This window comes from Centroberyx affinis, unplaced genomic scaffold (genome assembly GCF_046629955.1).
Source record: "Centroberyx affinis isolate AG114_WGS23_722 - 3 ecotype Tasmania unplaced genomic scaffold, CSIRO-AGI_Caff_v1 ptg000722l_1, whole genome shotgun sequence".
In the NCBI taxonomy this organism is placed as follows: domain Eukaryota; kingdom Metazoa; phylum Chordata; class Actinopteri; order Beryciformes; family Berycidae; genus Centroberyx; species Centroberyx affinis.
In genome coordinates this window covers 155-21,477 of record NW_027279339.1, presented here as the reverse complement: position 1 = coordinate 21,477, position 21,323 = coordinate 155, and the positions used below count along the sequence as shown (strand labels likewise).

At 41.0% G+C, this 21,323-nt stretch overlaps 1 protein-coding gene across 1 annotated transcript; it reads right to left on the bottom strand.

The window, feature by feature from the left end:
• Positions 1-3,378: 3,378 nt before the first annotated feature.
• Positions 3,379-20,145, bottom strand: cdh16 (cadherin 16, KSP-cadherin; the record flags this gene model as incomplete). The annotated part of the gene is made up of 11 exons (XM_071519703.1): positions 3,379-3,479; positions 3,603-3,719; positions 4,883-4,999; positions 7,459-7,698; positions 8,386-8,516; positions 8,644-8,885; positions 13,286-13,477; positions 15,834-15,910; positions 16,716-16,928; positions 17,910-18,060; positions 20,020-20,145. Coding segments are annotated over 11 exons (1,707 nt in total), but the record flags the coding sequence as incomplete, so codon positions are not given.
• Between the last annotated feature and the right edge of the window lie 1,178 nt (positions 20,146-21,323).

Genomic DNA, 21,323 nt, shown 5'->3' with positions numbered 1-21,323 from the left:
TGTAGGCTGTCCTTTCTCGCTATTTAACCTTCAGCTGACTTCTGTCTAGCGAACACAGGAGATGGGGTTAAGGAGTTGTAGCCCTGTTAAATTAATCACGATAGGAAGGGGAAAAAAATGTGCTGCTGACTTTAAGACAGATTAAACTGTTATTTTTAAATAGCAGGTGGTTATTGATGGTGATGATGGCAGTGAAGTCCTTCCAAACAGGCGGGTTTCTCCTCTGTCTGCCCAGAGTGCTGGCAGCAGGAGAGAGGCGTTTTTCATTCTGTTAAAATCTGGCAACAATATGATGGCGGTTCCCTCTTAAGCTGACCAACTGAAAACATGGCATATGCATGGTGGTGTGTGTCTCTCTTAATGGGTTCAACCAGCTTAAGGTGAAACAAATTGCTGCAAAAAATGACAACTTGTCCAGTGATTTTATCTTGTTTCCAGACCTATCAAGGCTATTTCATGGTATTTTTAGTCAGATTTATCTCACTGCACTGGCAGATAATCTTGCTGGTTTCAATAAATTTCACTTGATACATGCCAATCATAAAACAATAAAGAAAATTTTGAATCAAGAAACTTTCTCCAAGACAATTTCACTTTTACCAAATAAATGTCCTGAAACGTGAAAAGTTACATGATTCTGAAAAAAAAGTAAAAGTGGTTGAAACCGGTAAAATTATCTGCCAGAGCAGTAAGATGATTTCACTAAGTCTAAGTCTGTCAGTTTTTGCAGTGTGTGTGTGTGTGTGTGTGTGTGTGTGTGTGTGTGTGTGTGTGTGTGTGTGTGTGTGTGTGTGTGGGTGGGGGGGGGGCATGTGTGGTTGAGGGGGGTGGGGGGGGTTAATTGTCACATTTAAAATAAAGTGGGACTTATCAGTATCAATACACAGAAACCCCCCTAACAACTACAGATAGGAAAATTGCACAATCTTAAAATAATCTTAAAATAGACGAGGCTGCGAGGGAACTTGGAACGGAGGGAGGAGGGATTAGGAAAAACACTCCACTGTGTCCGTAACCCAGCAGTGGAAAGAGTTGGGGAAAACCGACCGCTGCTCCTCTGTTCCTGTCCCTGAGCATCCATCCATATGTGGTGAATTACCTCTCATTTCCCAAGCTACTTGAAGCGATTGAAACTCTCCTCTCCATCTCTCTCCTCTGCTGCCTTCTGCCCCTGTCCAGCCAGCTGAACCGCCCCGGTCCTCCGAGGATCAGTTGGAACACATAGAGGCTAAAGTTGGAGGCTCATTGCCTCACAGACGTACAAACGCTTGACCCCGGGGCACAGGCTAATCCCCTCCCCTCTGCCCTCCCATCTCCCTCAGGGTCCCGTTAAGTACACTTTCCTATTATGCTGAACTATGATTGGGAATATTTGGCTGCGGCTAAAAATAGCCCTACTAATTGGGAAATGGATGTGTAGTAGCAGTATTGTTTTGTGTCTTGGGTGATTCAGCGTACATTGAAAGCGTCCGGTTGACGGAGCGTCTCTGCACATGTATTTGTAATAGTGGATATGTAAATGCGGTTATTTTTAGATGGTGCCAGCTCGCTTCTGTTCCGTTGTTGCCGTATTTTCTCCTCCACTTCATGCAAGCTGGAACATTAGAGAGGATGAGCTGCTGAATCTGTGATTGTGTCCTGCTTTGCTCCACAACAGGCTATTAGCTCTAGCCTGGAAGATAACAAAAAAAAAAAAAACACAGCTGCTAACCTGCACACAGATGTGAGGCCTTGTCCTCTCTCTCTCCCTATCATGTACAAATTGGAAAAAAGTTTTGAATATTTGAAAAATCATTTTAAGAAAAAAAACCCAGTTTGGAATATTTGAAATTATGTTTATGTACCACTTCTTATGTTCTCGTCTGATATGATTGTATGGAATAAAATATGGAGGTTTTTGCACCTGTATTTTTCTCTGAGTCAGAATAACTTGTGATTATGTGATTGAGACTGATATGAATGAGATGTATTTAACCCATATTGAAAGTAATGGAATGTACACAGATTTGAATGTGTGGCTGTCTGGTATGGAATACTATTTAAATGGCATTGTGGGTAGTAATCAACACACCTAATGAAGACCAATTCATGTAGAAATGTTGTGTGTTTGTACAGAATAAACTTTTGGTGGAGCATATTTCTGAGTTCAGACCTACTCTGAAAACGTGTCCTGTGCTAGGCAATACATAGTCAGTCTTTCCAATCTATTATTCCTGATTCTGTTAAAATAAACAGCCTAAACATAATAAGTCTTAAATTTATACATACTATACTGTTGCTTGTGGAAAAAGCTATCAAGTGACTATAATGTCCAACTGAGTTTGCAATAGAGTGAAAAGTAGTTCACAGATAAATATTATATTATACTATTATAATATATTCAAGTTTACTGTTTTGAAAATGAAAGATGGATAGTTCACTGGACACAGTTGGGCGAGTGACAGTCAGTGAACCTTCAGTTGATCTATTCATAGCAACACTTTGGTCTGAATATAGCTTTGCTTGCCTGTTAGGTCGTCCAGGTCAGCATTCAGACTGCCACAATCACAGAGACTGGAACTTGGCCGCTAATGCGATTACAGACACAGGACAATTTCATTAGACTGTCTCATTAGATTAAAAGTATTTTGGTATATAAGGAGGAAGACAGAAGGTAGCTGCAGAGCACAGGAATGATTACATGCAGATTTAAAAGGCGTGATGTTCAAACCCACAGGCTCATATCACCCTTATAGCATACATTAATGGAGAGAATAAAGAGAGAATAAAAGAACAGCATTTTTCTGTTTTTTGAATGGATATAATGTTAAATGTAATTACAGAAATTATGTGGTGCTGGGAACACGTTTTAATTCTGTTTGTGTTAAATAAGATAAGTGAAAATCCAAAATCAAAATTTACAGTCATGTTTTTTTTTTCTGATTTACATTTTTATCACAATCTATCATAATCAATCTATCAATCATAATTAAAAATCAAGCAAACAGCATCAGAGCTCAATAACCTGACATTTTTAACATAAATAAATAGCAGGTACATGCAATGTAGTGGTAATAATCAGTAAAAAAGAAAATAATGACACAACATAAACGACAGCATTGTTCTCAGGCAGAGGCCTAAGGAGTTCAAATATACATCAGACATCTTGACTAATCTAAAAGTCACACTGGGTCTTTTTACTTTCTTTGATCCAATGACTGAAATAACAACATTCACATTCAAACATTCATGGTCACTTGCTGAATTCACTGACGAGAGTGAATCAACCTTAACCCCATTAAACTTCCTTACTGTTACTGTTGTCATCTCTTGCTGGCCCTCGGCGGGCGATGGGACAGCTAGTCAGGACAGTAAGCAGGACATGAGACATCCTCCTAGTTACAGTGAAATCTTCAAGGGAACTCTCTCCTGGTTCGTTTTGCTGGGCGGTTTGGGGTTCTGGTAGGACAGCCTCACAAAAACAACAATGAGGATAGTTCCTGGAGTAAAGAAAAGGCACAGAGAGATGCACAAGGCTTAATGATCGTATGGCTTATTTATTCTCTAAAGTAGCTGGTACAGTTGCAATAAAGAAACTCCTTTTCTCAGCCTTTTTATCTTACCTATGACCCCAAAGGTGCCAAGCAGAATGCCCACTGTTGACTGGATGGTTGGCATGCCCTGCAACTGATTGGCAGCCATTTTGCAGTTTCCTCTGATGTTGCAGGGGCAGACTGTCACTAGGGGGAAGAAGGAAAGACAAAAACATTCCACAGATCGAGGATGCCATTACAATACATTATAATATGACACATCACAGTGGTTCTGACCAGAGCAGGGGACTGGAGTCACATCACTTGGACTTGAGTCAGACTCGAGTCACAGTTTTAATTGCTTGAGACTTGACTTGCATGAAGAGAATACTTGAGACTTGACTTGGGTACTGGTGACTTGGAACTTGACTTTGATAACTTGAAAAGGTTTCTAAAGTATTGACAAAAGATCTTGTGTGTAAATGAATTAGATTGAAAGTTATGAGATTTGTATGATTGCATTTATTGAAGTTGAAACTGATTATAGAAATCAAACTCATGATGCACTTACCAAGTTTTTATCCTATTAATACCATATTGCATTGAAAGGTCCAAGATCTTTTGTTTTCTTTAAGATATTAAATTGATACTGGATACTGAATTGATACTGATTTTTTCTGAATTGACTTGGTGATCGTGATCTATATTTAGACTTGAGATTTGAGCAAAGTTGACTTGGTCACACTTCTGGTGCTGACTAAACAGGGACTACAATAATTCACATTAGAGCGAGGATTAACATGTTTGTTGCCTACATCCCTGGAGGTTTAACTGCCTCCCAACAATTTAATTGAGATTTGTGAACATGAACACATTTTCCTAAGGCTATAACCTGCTCCACTGATGATTAATGTGAGACTGACTTTGTGGATTACAGTTATTATTTTACATTTAACTGGAACTTCGCTGTGGAGCTGTGCATCTGTATTATATCACAGATCAAGGAACTAACTCTTCTCTTGTTTCTGCCTGTAGGAAACAGAAATGAATATTTACTATTACAAATGAGCTGGGTCATAGGAATAATGAATAGTGAAACGGAGTGGCATGTGTCAGACATTATATGTGTTGTTCTGTGTCATGTAAGTGTGGTGTGTGTAGATTTTGTTGAGCAAAACACAGTCTTTGAAAAGCTTTATAATCCCAAGCCTGGGAAAATCGTTGCTAAAACCCCAGAGCATCATTAATAAACAACAACAGTGCTGGTGCATTGCCTCTCCTGGGTTGATCTCTATCGATTATTCCTACTCTTTTGTCCCGTAGCCCCTCTGCGCTGGCTTTAGCTCGTCAGCCAGCGGTATCCGCATTACCTGGCAGGTTGATGAAGGTGCTCCTGGGAGGAGAGCTGCTGTCGGAGATGGTGAAGGGCACAGTGTAGACCTCCGGGGCCAGGTATGGGATGTTTAAGGACAGGTTGGTGTGGGTGTCTGTCGGAAAAAACACATTCCCTTGGTGACTAAGATGATACACATTGAATATTAATTTAAAAAACAAATGCTGTGTGGATTGTGCAGATGTTTACTTTGTGATATAAATATTTATTAGCCAGACGCAATCATCTTCTCACTTTGCTCGAATGATGAGGTCATGGTTGAAGAGAGATTAGAAGAGACAGCTTTAAATGAATGAGAAATGTATGATGGGATAGAAAATGGTAGATAGAGGTGGGGCAGAAACCCTATGTTTTCAGTATAATCATATACAGTATGTACAATGTTGAACCAAAACTATTGTAACTGAATGCAATTTGCAGTCCTGGCTGGAGACTGATATGGATGCAACTTTTTTAATTAGTTGTTGTAATTTTCCAGTTCTGATAAATTTAAAGAAAGGCAAAACCTTCATGGTTTTTGAGACAAATCGTTTCTACTTAATGCATTTTTAATTACATTTACTCAACAGAGGTCCATAAATGACCACTGCAAAACACATGAGAAAGAATGATGGAGTTGTGTCTGGAGCGGTCTAAAGTGACTAACTCTTTATCTAATCTCTGTAAATCTTTCCAAAATACACGGCTGGCTGCGTGACGTAAAACCCTGCGCTGTAAAGAGAAGGGGTTTATCAAGCTGTTTGAACCCTTATCTGAGGGTCCCAAACCCCACGCACACCCCTTACCGTCATTCCCCTTCATGTTCCATTTGTCTGTCAGGAGCTGCAAGAGCTGTGTCACACCTCTAGAGAGGCTTCTGTCTTTTTTTATTTTCAGCTGTATTCACTGTTTAGACTTAACAGTGAATACAACAGACTTAGACTTAAGTGTGATATATCTTACGTGTCATTTTCCTAGTTTTGTTTTATAGGCCAGCTGCCAAAAAAATCTTTTGGAAAATGATGATACCATAAAGCAGTTTTACATTAAAATATAAAAATCTATATGTATATGTATCACATTGCTCCCATTAATGTTATGTACAGCTGAATATACTGGACATAAATGGAATGAGAGTGTGCTGCCTCATTAACAGATTTCCTAACCATGTATTGAGAAGAACTGTCAATAATGTAAACAAGGCACACTTGAGTCTCTGAAAGAATTGGGGTCAGTGACCATGACACACACACGCACACACACACACACACCCCACACACACACACACACACACACACACACACACACACACACACACACACACATACACACACACACAGTCCACCTGTCTTCTTTTTGTGTATGAGATTACTGAAAAAGAGGAAAGAAAGCACTAGAAAGAAAAAAAGAGGTAGAGCATGTAAGATCTGTATAACAGACATTACTGGCACTAGTAGACATTATTGGTACTGCTGTGACCGGGTGCAAAGCATTCTGGGAGATTCCTCTTTTAGCTTCCATTAGCTGGCAGGAACCCAGTGGCGACGTCATAGAAATTACACAGAAAATATAATTACAGCTGGGCTGAATCAATACCGACAGGAACAGGGGATTGAAAGAGGGAGATAAGAAAAAAATCGAGAGGGAAATGGTTGAGCTGTATGAAAAGACTTGATGACAGCAGCGAACGAGTCTGAAGCCATTCACTTAGCACATTGCTGGCAGTTTACAACTGCAAAAAGAGGGTCATTATGTTATAATTCCCATCCCAGATAGAACTGAGGAAATTATAAAGGAAGAAGCTAGAACGAGGCAATTTGCAAGTCTTCCAGGCCAGATCACTCTGTTCCTCTGACTGTGCACACGACTTTAGCCATTTATGGCGTACTGCCTGTTTCAATTCATAAAACTCACAGCACTCAACACACTGGAGCTAACTCAATGCCCACGTTATTTACTCTTTTCCAAAGTCATGTCATTGGCAGTAGCCTATTTCAAAATCTATTTGTTAGTTCTGTCACATTGCACAGCCTCGTGGCATAATGACATCACTCACAACTTTTCTGTATTGGGGGAACGTTGTCGAAATTCAGTGATTTTTACCAAAGAGGAAAAGGAAGCTTAGTAATGGCACTAACTGTGTCTTTGAGTGAGCATTAAGTATTCCAATGGGTAGAAGTCACAGTAGGATAAACAAAAGTGTTTATTTTTGTAAGACAAGGAGCATATTCAGAATATTACTATCCTCATGAGGCATATTTAAATAGCATCTATTTGCACAATGTCCCCTTTGATAATCATTAAAATCAATGAAATTGTTGTTTTTGGCAAGAATTGGCTAATGGTTGCACTGTTGCCCTCTCACAGCATGCAGATGCTCACAAGCAGCTGAGGAAAAAGTCCTTTTCTGTTTAGTCATTTCCTGTATAATCCTTGATGTTTCATCTGATATACAAACATCTGAAGGAGCCATGGGCAATTTGACCTTACTTGACTGGCCTCTCTTTCCATGGTGAATCATAAAACAGGCATGCTGTGGGGTGGCTGGGTTCACCTGGTCTGAGTTCACCTCACCATTGATGGGTGTTAGCTTCCAGTTCCGTCGGACGGTGGCATCGCTGCGAAGGGAGAAGTTGAGTCGCCCTCCATGCTGCGGCCCATCGCTGTCCCGCGAGGCCAGCACCAGAGCTTGGTCCTCCCAGCGGGGCGTACACAGGTACTTCCAGGAGTAGTCCCCAACGAGCACCGGGCTGTTGTCATTCACATCCAGGATTTGGACGGTCACCAGGGTGGAAGCAGACAAGGAAGAGTTTCCTGACAAACAAAATAACATAAAGATAACTGGAATAACTGGAACTTATAGGGGAGAATGAAGGGAGACTGCAACAGAATATGCTTAGGGCAACTAACATTTCCTAGTTTTCAAATAATGACTGCTGTATCCTACACTGTAGACCTAGTGCTGTACACTCTATGTTTACTTTAAGTGTTGCACATATGGACATGAAATAAAAATGAATCTGAAAGGTAACTGTGACTAGTTTTTAGAAGCAGAAGAAGAGGGAAATTGCACTCTCATAGCATGGGCTGACTGTCTTATTTGTTTTTGAATGTTAATGCACCAGCTCATTAGAAAGCAGTGCCTTCTGTTTCAAGTTCAAGTTGTGTGTGTGTGTGTGTGTCTGTGTGTGTGTACACATGCTCTTATTTTTCTGACAATTCTATCCTTGAGTTTCCAAGATAGAATTTGCAGAACAGTCTCACGAGGCCCGACAAGGTGAGATTTGGATTCAAAAATAAATTGGGACTACTGAGTCACATTTAAGCCATGTCCCATCCACCTGTGTGTGATGTTTTTATTCATTATACTGCATTCTATTCAAGGTTTCGTAATATTCCATCACTTCATCTATGGATTTCTATGCATATTCTCTCAACAACACAGCCCTTGATCAAATAGCTGTACGGTAATTAACAACGTCGTCATGGAAGCCATCTTACGTCCGTCCACAGCAATGACTTCCATGGTGTAAGTGCTGTTCTCCTCTCTGTCCAAGGCCTGCACAGTCTTCAGCTCACCGGAATATTTCCCTATTGAAAAGTACCTCTTGGTGTCGCCTCGCAGAGAGTATCTGGGCAAAAACAGGGAAAAGAAAAACACACACAACTCTTAAAAATCATAACTGAGATACTCCATGTCTCTGACTTCCTGAATTGGGGTTATTGTTAATTATTCCTGTTCAATAATCCTTGGTTTACCTGATTGGGTGAGAGTCAGGGTCGTAACCCCGGATAGTGGCAATAACCCGCCCCGGTTCCTCGCCCTCTCTGACTGTGACCTCGTAATGGCTTTGAGACAGGATTGGACCTTCGTTCACATCGTCAACGTAGATGGAGACAGTTGCCGTGGACGCGGGTCCGTAGCGACCACGGACCAGAGCAACAGGGTTCTGAGCACTGAGCACTAGGATGTACTCACTTTCTCGCTCAAAGTCCAATACCTGTGCGTATGTAGACACACACACACACACACACACACACACACGCGCACACACACACACACACACACACACACACACACACACACATACATAGGGATGGGTGCGCAAATTGTCCTGGAAATTATTGGTGACATGGTTGCAGTTGCGATCGTAACATTCTTCAGCCTTCGGAGAGCTTTGTTTCTTTCTCATCCAAGGATTAAAAATGAAGTGCAATGTACAACATGAATGCCAGGAAATACAGGAATTACATGGATGCATTATTAAGATCTCCTAGGAACTTACCTAAGGTCACCTAATTTTATTTATTTAGAGGATATCGGTATTTTGGCAAAATGTAGGCCCCTCCTGAGTTACAGGTATTGATATTGTTGGCAGAACTAAATTCAGTGGAAGTCATTGGTTTGCTAAGGATTGTTTTACACTGTATGAGTACAGACAGACACAGACACAGACACAGACACAGACACAGACACAGTGACACACACACACACACACACACACACCAGTCCCCTTACCTACGAGGGAACTGGATTTACTGGCAGAGCTTTGCTGTATTTCCAATATGAACCAGACACTGGAGTCACAGGGAAAAAGCGAATTGATTCACCGTGTCACTAATGAAACATTTTCCATGATGAAAGCTGAGTGCAAGTGCTATTCTAATAATGTGACACTGCAAAAACTATCCCTGTATGAATAATGGATTCGTCTTTATTCAGGCTTTTATAAACATAATCGTACAACCTGTATGGAAAGGTTTCAGGATTACCGGATATTCCTATAGATCTAGACCTATAGATTCTGGACTCATATATTTATTTTCACACCGCATGTAAAAATCACATACACACTGTTGAAGTGTGAAAAATAACATATCTTTATACCAACTTTTATACAGCCTGTGTCAGAGTGTATGAGGGGACTTTTACATATAATTTCCATGTGAAAAACATAATTTACAGTACATCCAATACTCTGTACAGACTTTTATATACTGTGTCTCACACTGTATATTACATGTATGGGGAATATTACACAGGTGTCCATATAAACATATTGGTCCGGGATGTGTCTTGTATCCATTGTGATCTTTCACTCTATGATTGCCTATGTAAAAGTCTGTTTAAAAATGTATTTGCTATTTATGCAGGAGTAGTTTTTGTAGTGTGAGACCTTTCAGCAGCAAAACTAGGAGTAGTAGATTCCATGTAACAGGATTACTGTAATCTGAATACTAACTGTAATATGTTATTGGATTACTCAGAAACCTGTTTGAAGGATAAAAAAATGTATTTTCATTGTGGGATTATAGAAAGATTATAGTTGTACATGATCTTTATAATGGTATTCAGTTCAGTCAGTAAATTTGAAGTCTTGCCTGACAATAGATGTTGGAGGCAAATGAATTCAATTGAAAGCAATGAGATTACATTACTGAGTCTTAACCTTTAAGGGATTTGATTATTTTATAGTAACCTTCTAAATTCTGCCCAGAAGCTTGTGTTTGGTGTCCCATTTTGTTCTTTTATCTGCTCTGTCTTCCAGTAAAACAAGGTATTATTAAAGCTGCGTTACTGGCTGACATCATGCTGCTCAGGCTGAGTGCATCTGTGTTGCCAAGCACCTCAAGAGTGGATAAGTAACACTGTTGACTGGAAGTGACGTATTAACCGACTGTATCAGTGTGTATCAGTGTGCCAGGGCATGTGCAGGGACTGGAGTGGGATAAAATCACTCTCAAAATGTATTCCAGATTATTGGTTATTTACTAATTAGACTACAACCTGTAATCTGATCCACTATATTACTCAAACTCATTAATACAATCAAACTACTTTTGGTTCATTTTGGATTACTTTACCCCTGAAATCCATAGCATGTTAAGTTAAACAATTCATTCCAATTTGCTGGCAGTAAACTGTTATCTTCACCTTCAGCTCATCTTCGCCGTTATAAACCAATATTTCAAGATGTCAGAAATTAAGGTTGTATCTGTTATCGCTGAGTAGCCACCTATTTTATTTTCAGTATTAATCTGATTGTTGTTTTATTTTCCTGATAATTATTTAATGGATTACACTCCACATTTGTAATTAAATAATTGTAATCCCGTTACATGTAATGCGTTTTCCCATACAGCTGCCACTTTTCATTAAGTATCTTAAACCCCAATTCCCTTCCTGTTTGAGTCAGACTTTTCTGTTCATAAAAGATTTCAACCTCCAAGTGATACTGAATCATCCCTATATATAGCTAGCCTGGATTTCTGTAGAATCCAGTCTGATATTTCCAGTCCTCCTTTGATAGGCAGATCCATGGCAATGAACCCCAATTACATGCAGAAACAATTAGTCACCCTGGAATCTGTTAAGAGTGTGTCCATCTCAACCATTTTCCCAGCATCCTTGCTACTCTCCTTTTGTCCTTACCGAGCATGCTTACTGCTGTAAAACAGAGCTGGTCCTGTGCTGCTGGCTGATCCCATTATAATCACAGCAGTTCCTTTCTTCATTCATTGTTTATTTATATCATCCATGTTACAACTGCTAACTGAATAACTAAGTTGAAGCAATAATCCTGTTAATGTAATACATTTCCCATGAATGTAATAAAAGTTACTTGCTATTAACATAATACCTTTTTTCCTGTTAACGTAATCGTTCTTTCATTTTTCTGTTTTATTACATTACAACAGGAAGGTGGAAATTTTCACTTTTCAAATGCTGTAATAGCTGAACTGATAATTTAATAATAGTGAGAATCTAATATACAACTGTCACCCATTCACAAATTTAGTTAGTATGGTGCTGCATCTGAAAAAGGATGAATATTTATGGAAGATTTCTTTGGTGATTACTTTATACAATAATGGGAAATGTATTAAGGTTATCACACTATTAGCTGCAAATTATGATTAGCATAATGGGTTAATACATGAATGGAATGTTATTCTATTAACAGTTGTAACAAATTGTAACACCTCGCTCTCACTGGAAAGAAAACTTTCTTTCATTTCGTTTAAATTAATTTCATTTTTTTATTATCATAAAATGGTTTTAGATTTAAAATAATGTCTTATGTTTTCTTTCTTCTCCCCATCCTCTTTAGATTCCCCTCACATCCCCTGGTTCATTATACATTTACCTCCGTTTCTAGTCTATGTGGTAAACTGCCATTAGTGTCTGCTCACACAATCTAATTATTCACTTGGGCTGTGAGCAGTGTGTAATTTGTAATAATGAAATGTGTCTGCCTGCTGGCACTGACCTCACACTCCAAGACCATGAATTAGACTGTTCAGTTCGCTGCTCATTTTAAACCACTGGGTCTACAGTTGTAAAGGATTTAAGCTGTTTTGTTTTTGTTTTTTTACTAAATAAGCTACAGCATCATCTGCCATGAATACAAATTCAGTTACAGTGGAATCTCCACTCTATGCAGAGTCAACATAAGTGTTTAAAGCACAGCTGCTCAAAGAGAAAAGAATTTATTCTACGTATATGATATCACTTCTAAAAAATGAAAGCAGTTGTGTGTAAATCAGAAATAACACAATGGGGTCCATTCTTAGCTTTTAGACTTCTCCTGCTTTCCCTCAGAGGAACATGTGCAACCCAGTTCAACCGCATTCATCAATTCCCAAAGAGAGGTTGAAAATAATAGACTGTCTCCTGGCTGGCCCACTTACAGGGAGCAGACCGTTATAGCACACACACACACACACACACACACACACATTCCCCCCTCATCCCTAAATGCCCTGCTGGATTATAGGAGGCAGGCGAAGGGCGATGCGCCCCGGGGATCGGGGAGATTATTGGGCTAAAACATTCCATTGTCATCTGGACTCTTGTTTTTTTGAGGCATGTGTGACTGAAGTATTGACTTCATGCTTTTCCAACCTTGGGGTTGGGACCTCACATGTGCGCCCTCTAATATGAAAATAATGTCCTTAAAACTACTAACTGAAACTCAACCAACTTCAGATATGCGATTGCTATTTTGATACAAATTACTTTTGGACTGCACAGACACCAAGGACAGATACATGACATCTGCCTGCAGAAAGTTGTCCTTGACATGTTTGATTTCTGTCCCCCTGAGAAAGGAAATGTGTTTGCACCCTCTCATACCGTAAACAGCATGTTGACAAAAGACAGAAAGACAAAAAAACATTGCTTCAATTTTGAGGTCGCAGTCTTTTTCTGACCTCAACATGGGGTCTGTAAAAAGCTGATCTACTGTTGGAATGTGAGTTAGCTAGGGGGTCAATAAGTTAATGTGCGTGTGTGTGTGTGTGTGTGTGTCTGTGTGTGTGTGTGTGTGTGTGGTGTTTTTTCCATCCTATCACCCGTGCCAGAAAAAATTGAGATTGCAGGCTGGTCTGTGTTGTTTACCTTTGAGAGGACGAGTGAGACCTCATTGGTCTGCTTGTCTGTCACGAGTGTGAAGACCTCCTCCTCATTCCCGGACTCCAAGCGGTATTCCACCTGCCAGCTGTCTCCTCCTCGAACATCAGCATCCCCTGCCAACACCGCTGTTACCGTGGTTCCCACCAGAGCATCTTCTGGGATGTGATAGGGCCCATACTGATAAGGAAGAGGTGAAAAATATAGTCAGATCACACAATATGATCATTCAGCATAACTAATTAATTTATGAGCCAAGAATTGACAGGATAATACTTCTGAGTAGCACAGATGTGTGTGCATTAGTGTTCCTATGTACACAGTGTTAAAGATGCAATAAGTAAGATTTTTCTGCCTCATAACACAAAATGACCAAAACATATCTATGGGGGTTTGGGTAGGGCTGTTGATCAATACCAATGACTCAGTTATTACGTCACCAGTTGCTGAGATGTCTGGCACTTTCCAGACCATAACCTGCTTTGGAACAAACACTCCCCACCTCTCCCCACCCACCCACTCGCATTTTCAACTGCTCAACAACAGAGGATGGTGCGACGAGCGAGCAGCCGGTGTTGCGAGACATTTGGTTCTGACAAAGCTGTATTATTATTCAAATATTTCGCATTGTGATATATTGCCTCTTCACTAGACGTTTCTGATGGATCTCTGCTCAGCTTACTCAGCTTACTCATTTCTAGTGTGAAAATGTCACTTTATTGTTTGTCACTTACAGGCCACCGTGAGCTCTGCCAGACATCTGTCCATGTTGCTGCAACTCCTTGGTTGCCAATAAAACTCGTAGATGACTTAATGCCTCATTTGCTATGCATGTGTGCAGCGGTGAATAGATGTGTGGCTCTATGGGAGTGTGCATTTGCCCCCTGCTGCCCTGCCTGTGCTAGCTGACCTTCATTCACACACCTCCTGCAGTATCTGTGCGCTTAGACAGCCCTTTAATCTGCCACTCACAGCTCTCCTCTGGTGAAGCAGCCGTGCCTCTGATCTGGCTGCCCCATCCACAGGCTCGCTGAACCCAGCGCTGTCACCACTCGCCTCCCACATCACCCCCTATAGCTCTGCCTTCACATGGCCATGGAAAAAGCTGGACTACTCAGGCGTGACCTACTCAAGAGATTTTTCCACCTCTGTGTGTGTGTGTGTGTGTGTGTGGAGGGGAGGAAGGGAGAAGGGGGGGACGATTATCTGAGCATGTGTGTACATTTGTTTGTTTGTAGCTGGCATAAGCTTGAAAATGAACGTTCAGCAACACCAATATTTGAAAGACACGTGGTAAAGAGCCTACGGTGCTGATTGGCCGGGGGCGAGGGCATAGAGGATACCATGAGGACAGATGATATATCAGGGAGTATGATATGTGACATCCTATTATGAAAACAGAAGGTTGCAATAAACAACACTGTCTCCTATCATTGGTCTGGTGTTAAATTTGCGTTAAATTTCAAGGGACATCTCATTCAAACCTCCTCTCCTCGCTCAAATTAAAACATTCCTTAGCAGCTCATAATGTCCATGCAGTCTTTCGGTGTCAGTGTGCTCTGACAGGGAGAACAGCCACAGATCGGTCCCCCATTATCACAACATGATGGCTCTCCCACGTACCTCCCAAACTTTTCTCTCCTCTATTATTCAATACGTGTGGGTGGAAGCTAGGGGATTTTCTGTAACTGCCTATCTTTAGCCTGTTTTCCTCATACCAGCAGATGTGAGCTATGCCACAACGAGGGAACTACCGTACCGTTGCATGCTGGGACTGTCTGCGGCCTCGCTGATGCCCCGATGCCTTGCTCAGCTTGGCCATTATTAAATAAAGATGGATGTCAGAAGTAGTTCCCAAAGCGGTTTTTATTCATTAAAAATAAACTTTGCTTGTTATACGACAGTTATCACACTAAAAAATAAATGAGAATCCAATAGAAAAGAGAGGGTAAATAATTGATGGATTAACAACAATTTTCCTCTTTTGTAAATTCATTCTGATATGCCTCTGGTTGTTGAACCATGAAAGCAGTTGAGAAAGAAATCTCTGTAATGTTGTGATTACGATCAACATGTTGATACTTAGTTGTATTCTTAGTAAATATGTCAAAGGTACTGGATGTAATTCTGTGGTGACGTATGTGGAGTTGGCTATAAATAAATGAATGGAAACTACTTTCAACTGCAGGCTTTATCAGATTAAACTCAAAGAACACTGTCCATTTGGAGTACAAAGAACTGAATAAAACTCCTCCAATAACATGGATCCATCTCCATAAGCCTGAGATTAGAGGGCATATCTAGTTCCCCGCCAGGAAAATCAGATCAGCGACCTGCATAACGGATTCACAGTCAGCAATTCAACCCAGTCCAATAACCACTAATTATCACCCGTGATGTTTTTGTATGCCTTTTTACAAAGCTAGCCTATTATTTATCATTTTATGAGCAGACTGACGCATTTGTGTGTGTGTGTGTATGTGTGTGTGTGTGTGTGTCTGTGTGCGTTTGTGTGTTTGTACACGTGCATGCACACCTCATGTTGGGAGAAGACAGGTGGGTTGTTGTTCTCATCCTGCACCGTCACAACGACAGTACATGAACTGTTCAGACCTGCCAGGAACATCATCACAGCTTCTGTTAGTGAGTCAGGGTCAGTCCACAACACAAAGAAATACGTGAAACAGCAAGTGTCTCATATTGCATCTGTCACACTCCGATCCCTGAGTCACTGAGACGGCATCATCTGTCAGTCCAGAAGCTCGTCTGCATACCATGAGCATGGTGGGAGGGAGTATGGTAGGGGAAGAAAAGTGGAGGACCACAATGGAAATAAGCTTTCAAACTTTTTTTGTTGGTACACGAAGATGTCTCTTGACTGGAACACTCTCTTTTATACCTTTAAAGGAATAATCAGTAATATTTTACTGGCCCGTTGCACAAATAATATATAAGTATCAGTTGGGGTGGGGTGGGGGTGTGTGTGTATGGCACCACATGTCACTATTTGTCACTTCGATCATGAAGGTGCATCTTTGATTTAAAAAAATCTTGCGCATTTTCAGCAGTGACGCTGCTGAATTAAACAATATAGAACACACCATAGAAAATATGAAGCATGATTTTACAATATATATAGGGGGAACTGCTTAGCTTGCCACAGCTTCACTGCGCATAAATAAATATGTGTAAGCAATATGCTCACAAACAACCTGTTGCTAGTAAGCAGCTAAAGGGTGTTGGGACTTGTGGACTACGACACGTTTGCCGATGTTGTTGTAGTTCCTGTGGCTGCCGTTAGATGCTACTAAAGAGTCTATTACTGATTGTTCCTTTAATGATCAAATGATGACCAAAAAGATTAATCAAGCAAACAGTGGGAACAGCAGGTAAAGTAAGTTCCAGAGTCCAGAGTCACCTTTAGCGTCCTCAGCAGTGATGGTGAGGGTGTACTGTGGCGCTGTGCCCTCCATGCTGTCTGCCTGGACAGAGATGACCCCCGAGTCACGGTCCACTCTGAAGAGGGCGCGGGGGCTTTCCGGGATTTGGCCCACTAAGCGGTAGAAGATCCGCACGTTGTCCGTCTTGGGGTCATCGTTATCGGCTGCCTGCACTGTCAGGATTTCTGTCCCTGTGGAAAGATAGTAAGTTACAGTAAATGTAAGCCCTCTGAAAGGCAAGAACAGCCAAGAGGGCAGGACCTCAAAACAGCTTGAGGCAGCTGTCTGCAACAAGCACCGGACATGTGGAGCACAGCATGGGGATGAGGGGAAACTGAGCATGACAATACTTCTCATTTAATCCTCACTCTGTGATCCAATTTAGACTAGCAGATTGTCCCGTGTAATTCATTTCCGAGAACCGACCGTTTTAAAGCGTCAACAAAAAGCTTTTATGCCGGGACCTGATATGTCACAACACACCCCGTGCTTTTTATGAGCACCCGTAGGAGTGAGGGTGCTTTCCCTGGTGCCCTGGCAAAAATCCCAATCCGCTTTCACAGCCTCATCTACAAAATTATCTGGTACTCTCGGCCCTTTCATCACTTCCAGCCTATACCCAGAGCCAACACTTTCATCATGTTTCCTCTACCCTATTATTGCTGCTATAAAATAATATTCCCATTACAGAATGAATGGGACAGAGGATTTTTTGGAGGTCTTGTGTCCATAGAACCCCTCATAAAAACAATATGTTTTGAGAGTATGTTGACCATTTACATTTCATATCACAGCATGTCTGCAAGGAAACATTGTAAGTATTGACACATGTTTTTTCTGCTCTGGATTTGAACTTGGAACATTCTGATCACATCTGTTCTGCAATCAACAAAATGTCATGGACAGTGTTGGTGACAGTTAGTTTTCAAGGTAATTAGTTACTTTACTTTGTTATTTACAGTACCTTAAAAAAGTAACTAATTATGTTGAAAAGTTACTCTTTATTAAAGGTGACTTGTTATAGAGTACTTTTGCGTTTTTCACACAAAAAAAAGAAAAATGAAAGTAACATTCTAATTTTAAAAACTAATAATGGATTACAAGAATTGTAAAACTAACATGATAGATAGATAGATAGATAGATAGATAGATAGATAGATGTTGTCAGTCACCCCGAGCAGCCAGTTCTTTGACCACAGTGTGGTACTGTGCCTGTGGAAAGGTGGGTCTGTTATCATTGGCGTCGCCCACCATCACCCGCAGCTCCACAGGCTTGGCAATCTCTCTGCCGTCTGGCCGCTCCACCACAATGCTGATCTGGAACTGACAACACAGGCAAAAAGAGAAGACACAGTGTTAGGGAGTGCTTAACAAAACCCCATAACAACTTAAGACTTCTGGTTATGCATGAGTAGAATCTTTGCATTTTGACCATGACTGTATTTCCTATAGAGCACATCATTCATGGCACTCGATACTGGCTTAAACCTTGGGATATGAAGCTCTGCAATGAGATACTTGGAATAAGATATTACCTATATCACCATCTTCTCCATGCTGTGCCTTTGGCAGATGAGGCGATGCTAACAACATGAAAAGGCACAAACAGCGCTACCACTCAGAGAGCAGGCCGATTGATTTATGGACCCATATTCAGATAACAGAAGTTTGGCATTCAGCTGCTCTTTAGCACATCCGCAGGTTATCAGTCATTTCTGGAGCCATGTTGGGTACGCGCCTCTGTCCGCTTAGAGTGGGTGTGCCTACTGTATATCTAATCCACCTTTTCCTGTCCTTCCTCTACCCGTACTTGTCTTTCTTCCCCTCCATCATCTCCATGTATTTGATGAGTTCATGGTCAGAGAAAAACTGAGTGTTGATATGTTTCTGTGCGCATGCATACTATATGCAAGTACAAATATGAAGTTTAAGTTGTCTCCTCTTATGTCATGCCATGTCATGCTATGTTATATTATGTTATATTATGCAGGCAGGGTATAAAGGTCAAAGGTTATCAGGTGTTGAAAGCTGGAGGACAGATGAACATCGGTGACATTATGAAATTCCTGCAATCCAATTGCACACTAAGTTAAAACCACAAGGCATCAGCCTGGGGAACACATTTTCAACCTTCAGTTAAATGACCACTACAAGACAGAAAGTGTTAAGCACTAGCTGTAAGAGTCTTTTTAATTACCCTAAAAGCATATGTTTTAAGACTAATCACATCCAGTGCTGCAGCTCACTGCGCCTGTGTTGTTCTCTGGCCACTTACCTGATACATCTCAATTTCAACCATGAAGCATTTGTGCCAAAATGTACTGTTCATTGAGCCCTTCAAAGCTGTCAGGGGCTTAAGTTAAAGTGGGCAAAACCCTAGAGCGAAATGCAAACACTTGAACTTTAATTTGTAATCCTAATCCAAATAATGATTCTTCTCTTAGCCCAAGATTTGAAGTAAAGCCTTTAGCTTTATAATCCTTACAATAATTCTTCTCTTTGCCACATGTTCATGGAACACAGCTGTGCTTTTCACATTTTAGGCCGTTTCCTTGATCACTTCTGTTTAGTTTTATAAATAGGCTATTCCCCATGGCTATTCCCCATGAAAGGTCATTTGCTGCTGATGTCACAGGTCATCAGGAAAGAGTCTTAAAACAGGAAATCACTTTTCCTAAACAATATGATAAAACTTTACGAGGTTTAAGTTTATGAGGCAGGAGTTTACTGCCATCAGTTCCATCACATATAGTTCCTCCAGTGGGTTTTGATTCCACGATCTGACTCCCAGTTATTGCAAGTAATAGAAAGTTAATGAAATCTATTGAAAATGTATTGGATACACAAAAGTATCACTGCAGATATTGGCCTGCATATTGAATATCATATATAACAATGGATTATGGCATTGGAACATTTCATGTAACTCTGTAGGTTTTAAATTGAATGAGATCCCATGATGACCAGAAAATTAGACTTATCATATGCCTCAAACCATGGCACTAAGTCACGCATTTTGTCATACACTGCTATAAAATGTAATTTAAAATTTCTGAAAAGTCTGTGCTGCTTTACTGACAGATGGGTGCAAATCACACAAGCGCAGCAGGATTCAAACATGTGACTCATTCATAAAGGCATGGTGTAGCAGTTTTCTCAGCCTGTGTCAAAATGCAATTTATAGTTTACAACCTTAATGTTTATACAGTTCAATCGCTAATCCTAAACTCTTTGACTTTTATTGTTTTGTGCCGGAGATGTTTAGCTTGCAGATGTACAGACCTGGTCCTGCGTCTCTCTGTCCAGAGGGGCGTTGAGATAGATGACTCCTTCTCTGCTGATGGTAAAGAGCATCTCTGGAAACTCCCCCTCCAGACTGTACTCTGCCTGACTTCCACTCCATTTAACCTAGATAAACACACACACATACACACACACCCCAAAAATGATTAACAAAAAGGCTACGCTCTTGTCCGTCTTATCAAAAGTACTGTAAAGTAGTATCCATCTGAGTGCAATAGGAAAATTAACATACACTACAAGGCCAGAAACCTACTCAACAAGGCCGGCATGATGTATAAGTACAAAGCTAAGCTACCATGTGTTTACATGATAAAGAGCCAACCAAATGTACTGACAATGATGTGGAACAGAGAGCACAGCCAAAACTAACTTTGTGGGCTGAAGGGGATTTTCCACTCTGCTTTACAGCCCTTGACAGAGAGCTGTGCGACGGGGCTGAAAGGGCCCTAGTAGCCATCAAACAGCACCCAACAAGGAGAGAAGCCCAGCCGCAGCACAGCTGATGCACACCCAGGGCATGTGTATCTCCTCAACTCACTGTCACACACTCCTCCCTTGTTTTGGAGATGGCTGCCCAAACGCTGTGCTTTTGTATACATAAAGCCACTTCACACAGCTGGCCGCCTCCCAATGTTATGGTGTGTTTCTGGACCGCAGGACTTTAAAGAGATGTGTTTAAAGACCTGATTAATGATCAATGGCTGCTCTATAAATAGATCCATACAATACATTTATGAAGTCATCTGTTTTGCCTCGCTCAGTGTTTGATCCAACATCTCGCAGAGGACATTTTGTCTTCAGTTTGTGTTTTAGCTGCATCAACATGAGTGCTTTTCTACATGACAGCTAGGGTTAGGGTTTGGTTGGCTGTGTGTAGATGTTTACCCAGGGCTCTGACCGCAACTGTTTCACAGAGCGGAGGGGCTTTTTATCAGAGCTATCCAGGTTAGGCACTGGGGTTAGGGTTAGGTATGTAATCATTTACATGTATTACAATAAACTGTGCAATGAGCTGAAATAAACACTTCAGTCAGAATACACTGAAATATAGGGAATCCAGCTCCGGTTCCGTGCTTGGCATGGAGCTGGATTCCCTAGCGACGGTAGCAGAGAGAAGGACCTTAAACAAGCTGCTATCTATCATGGATAACCCCAACCACCCCCTCCACAGTAGTCTGGTCAGCCAGAGAAGCACATTTAGTGGCAGGCTGATTTCTCTTGGCTGTAAGAAGGATCGCTCCAAGAACTCGTTTGTTCTCTGGGCCATTAGGCTTTACAACACT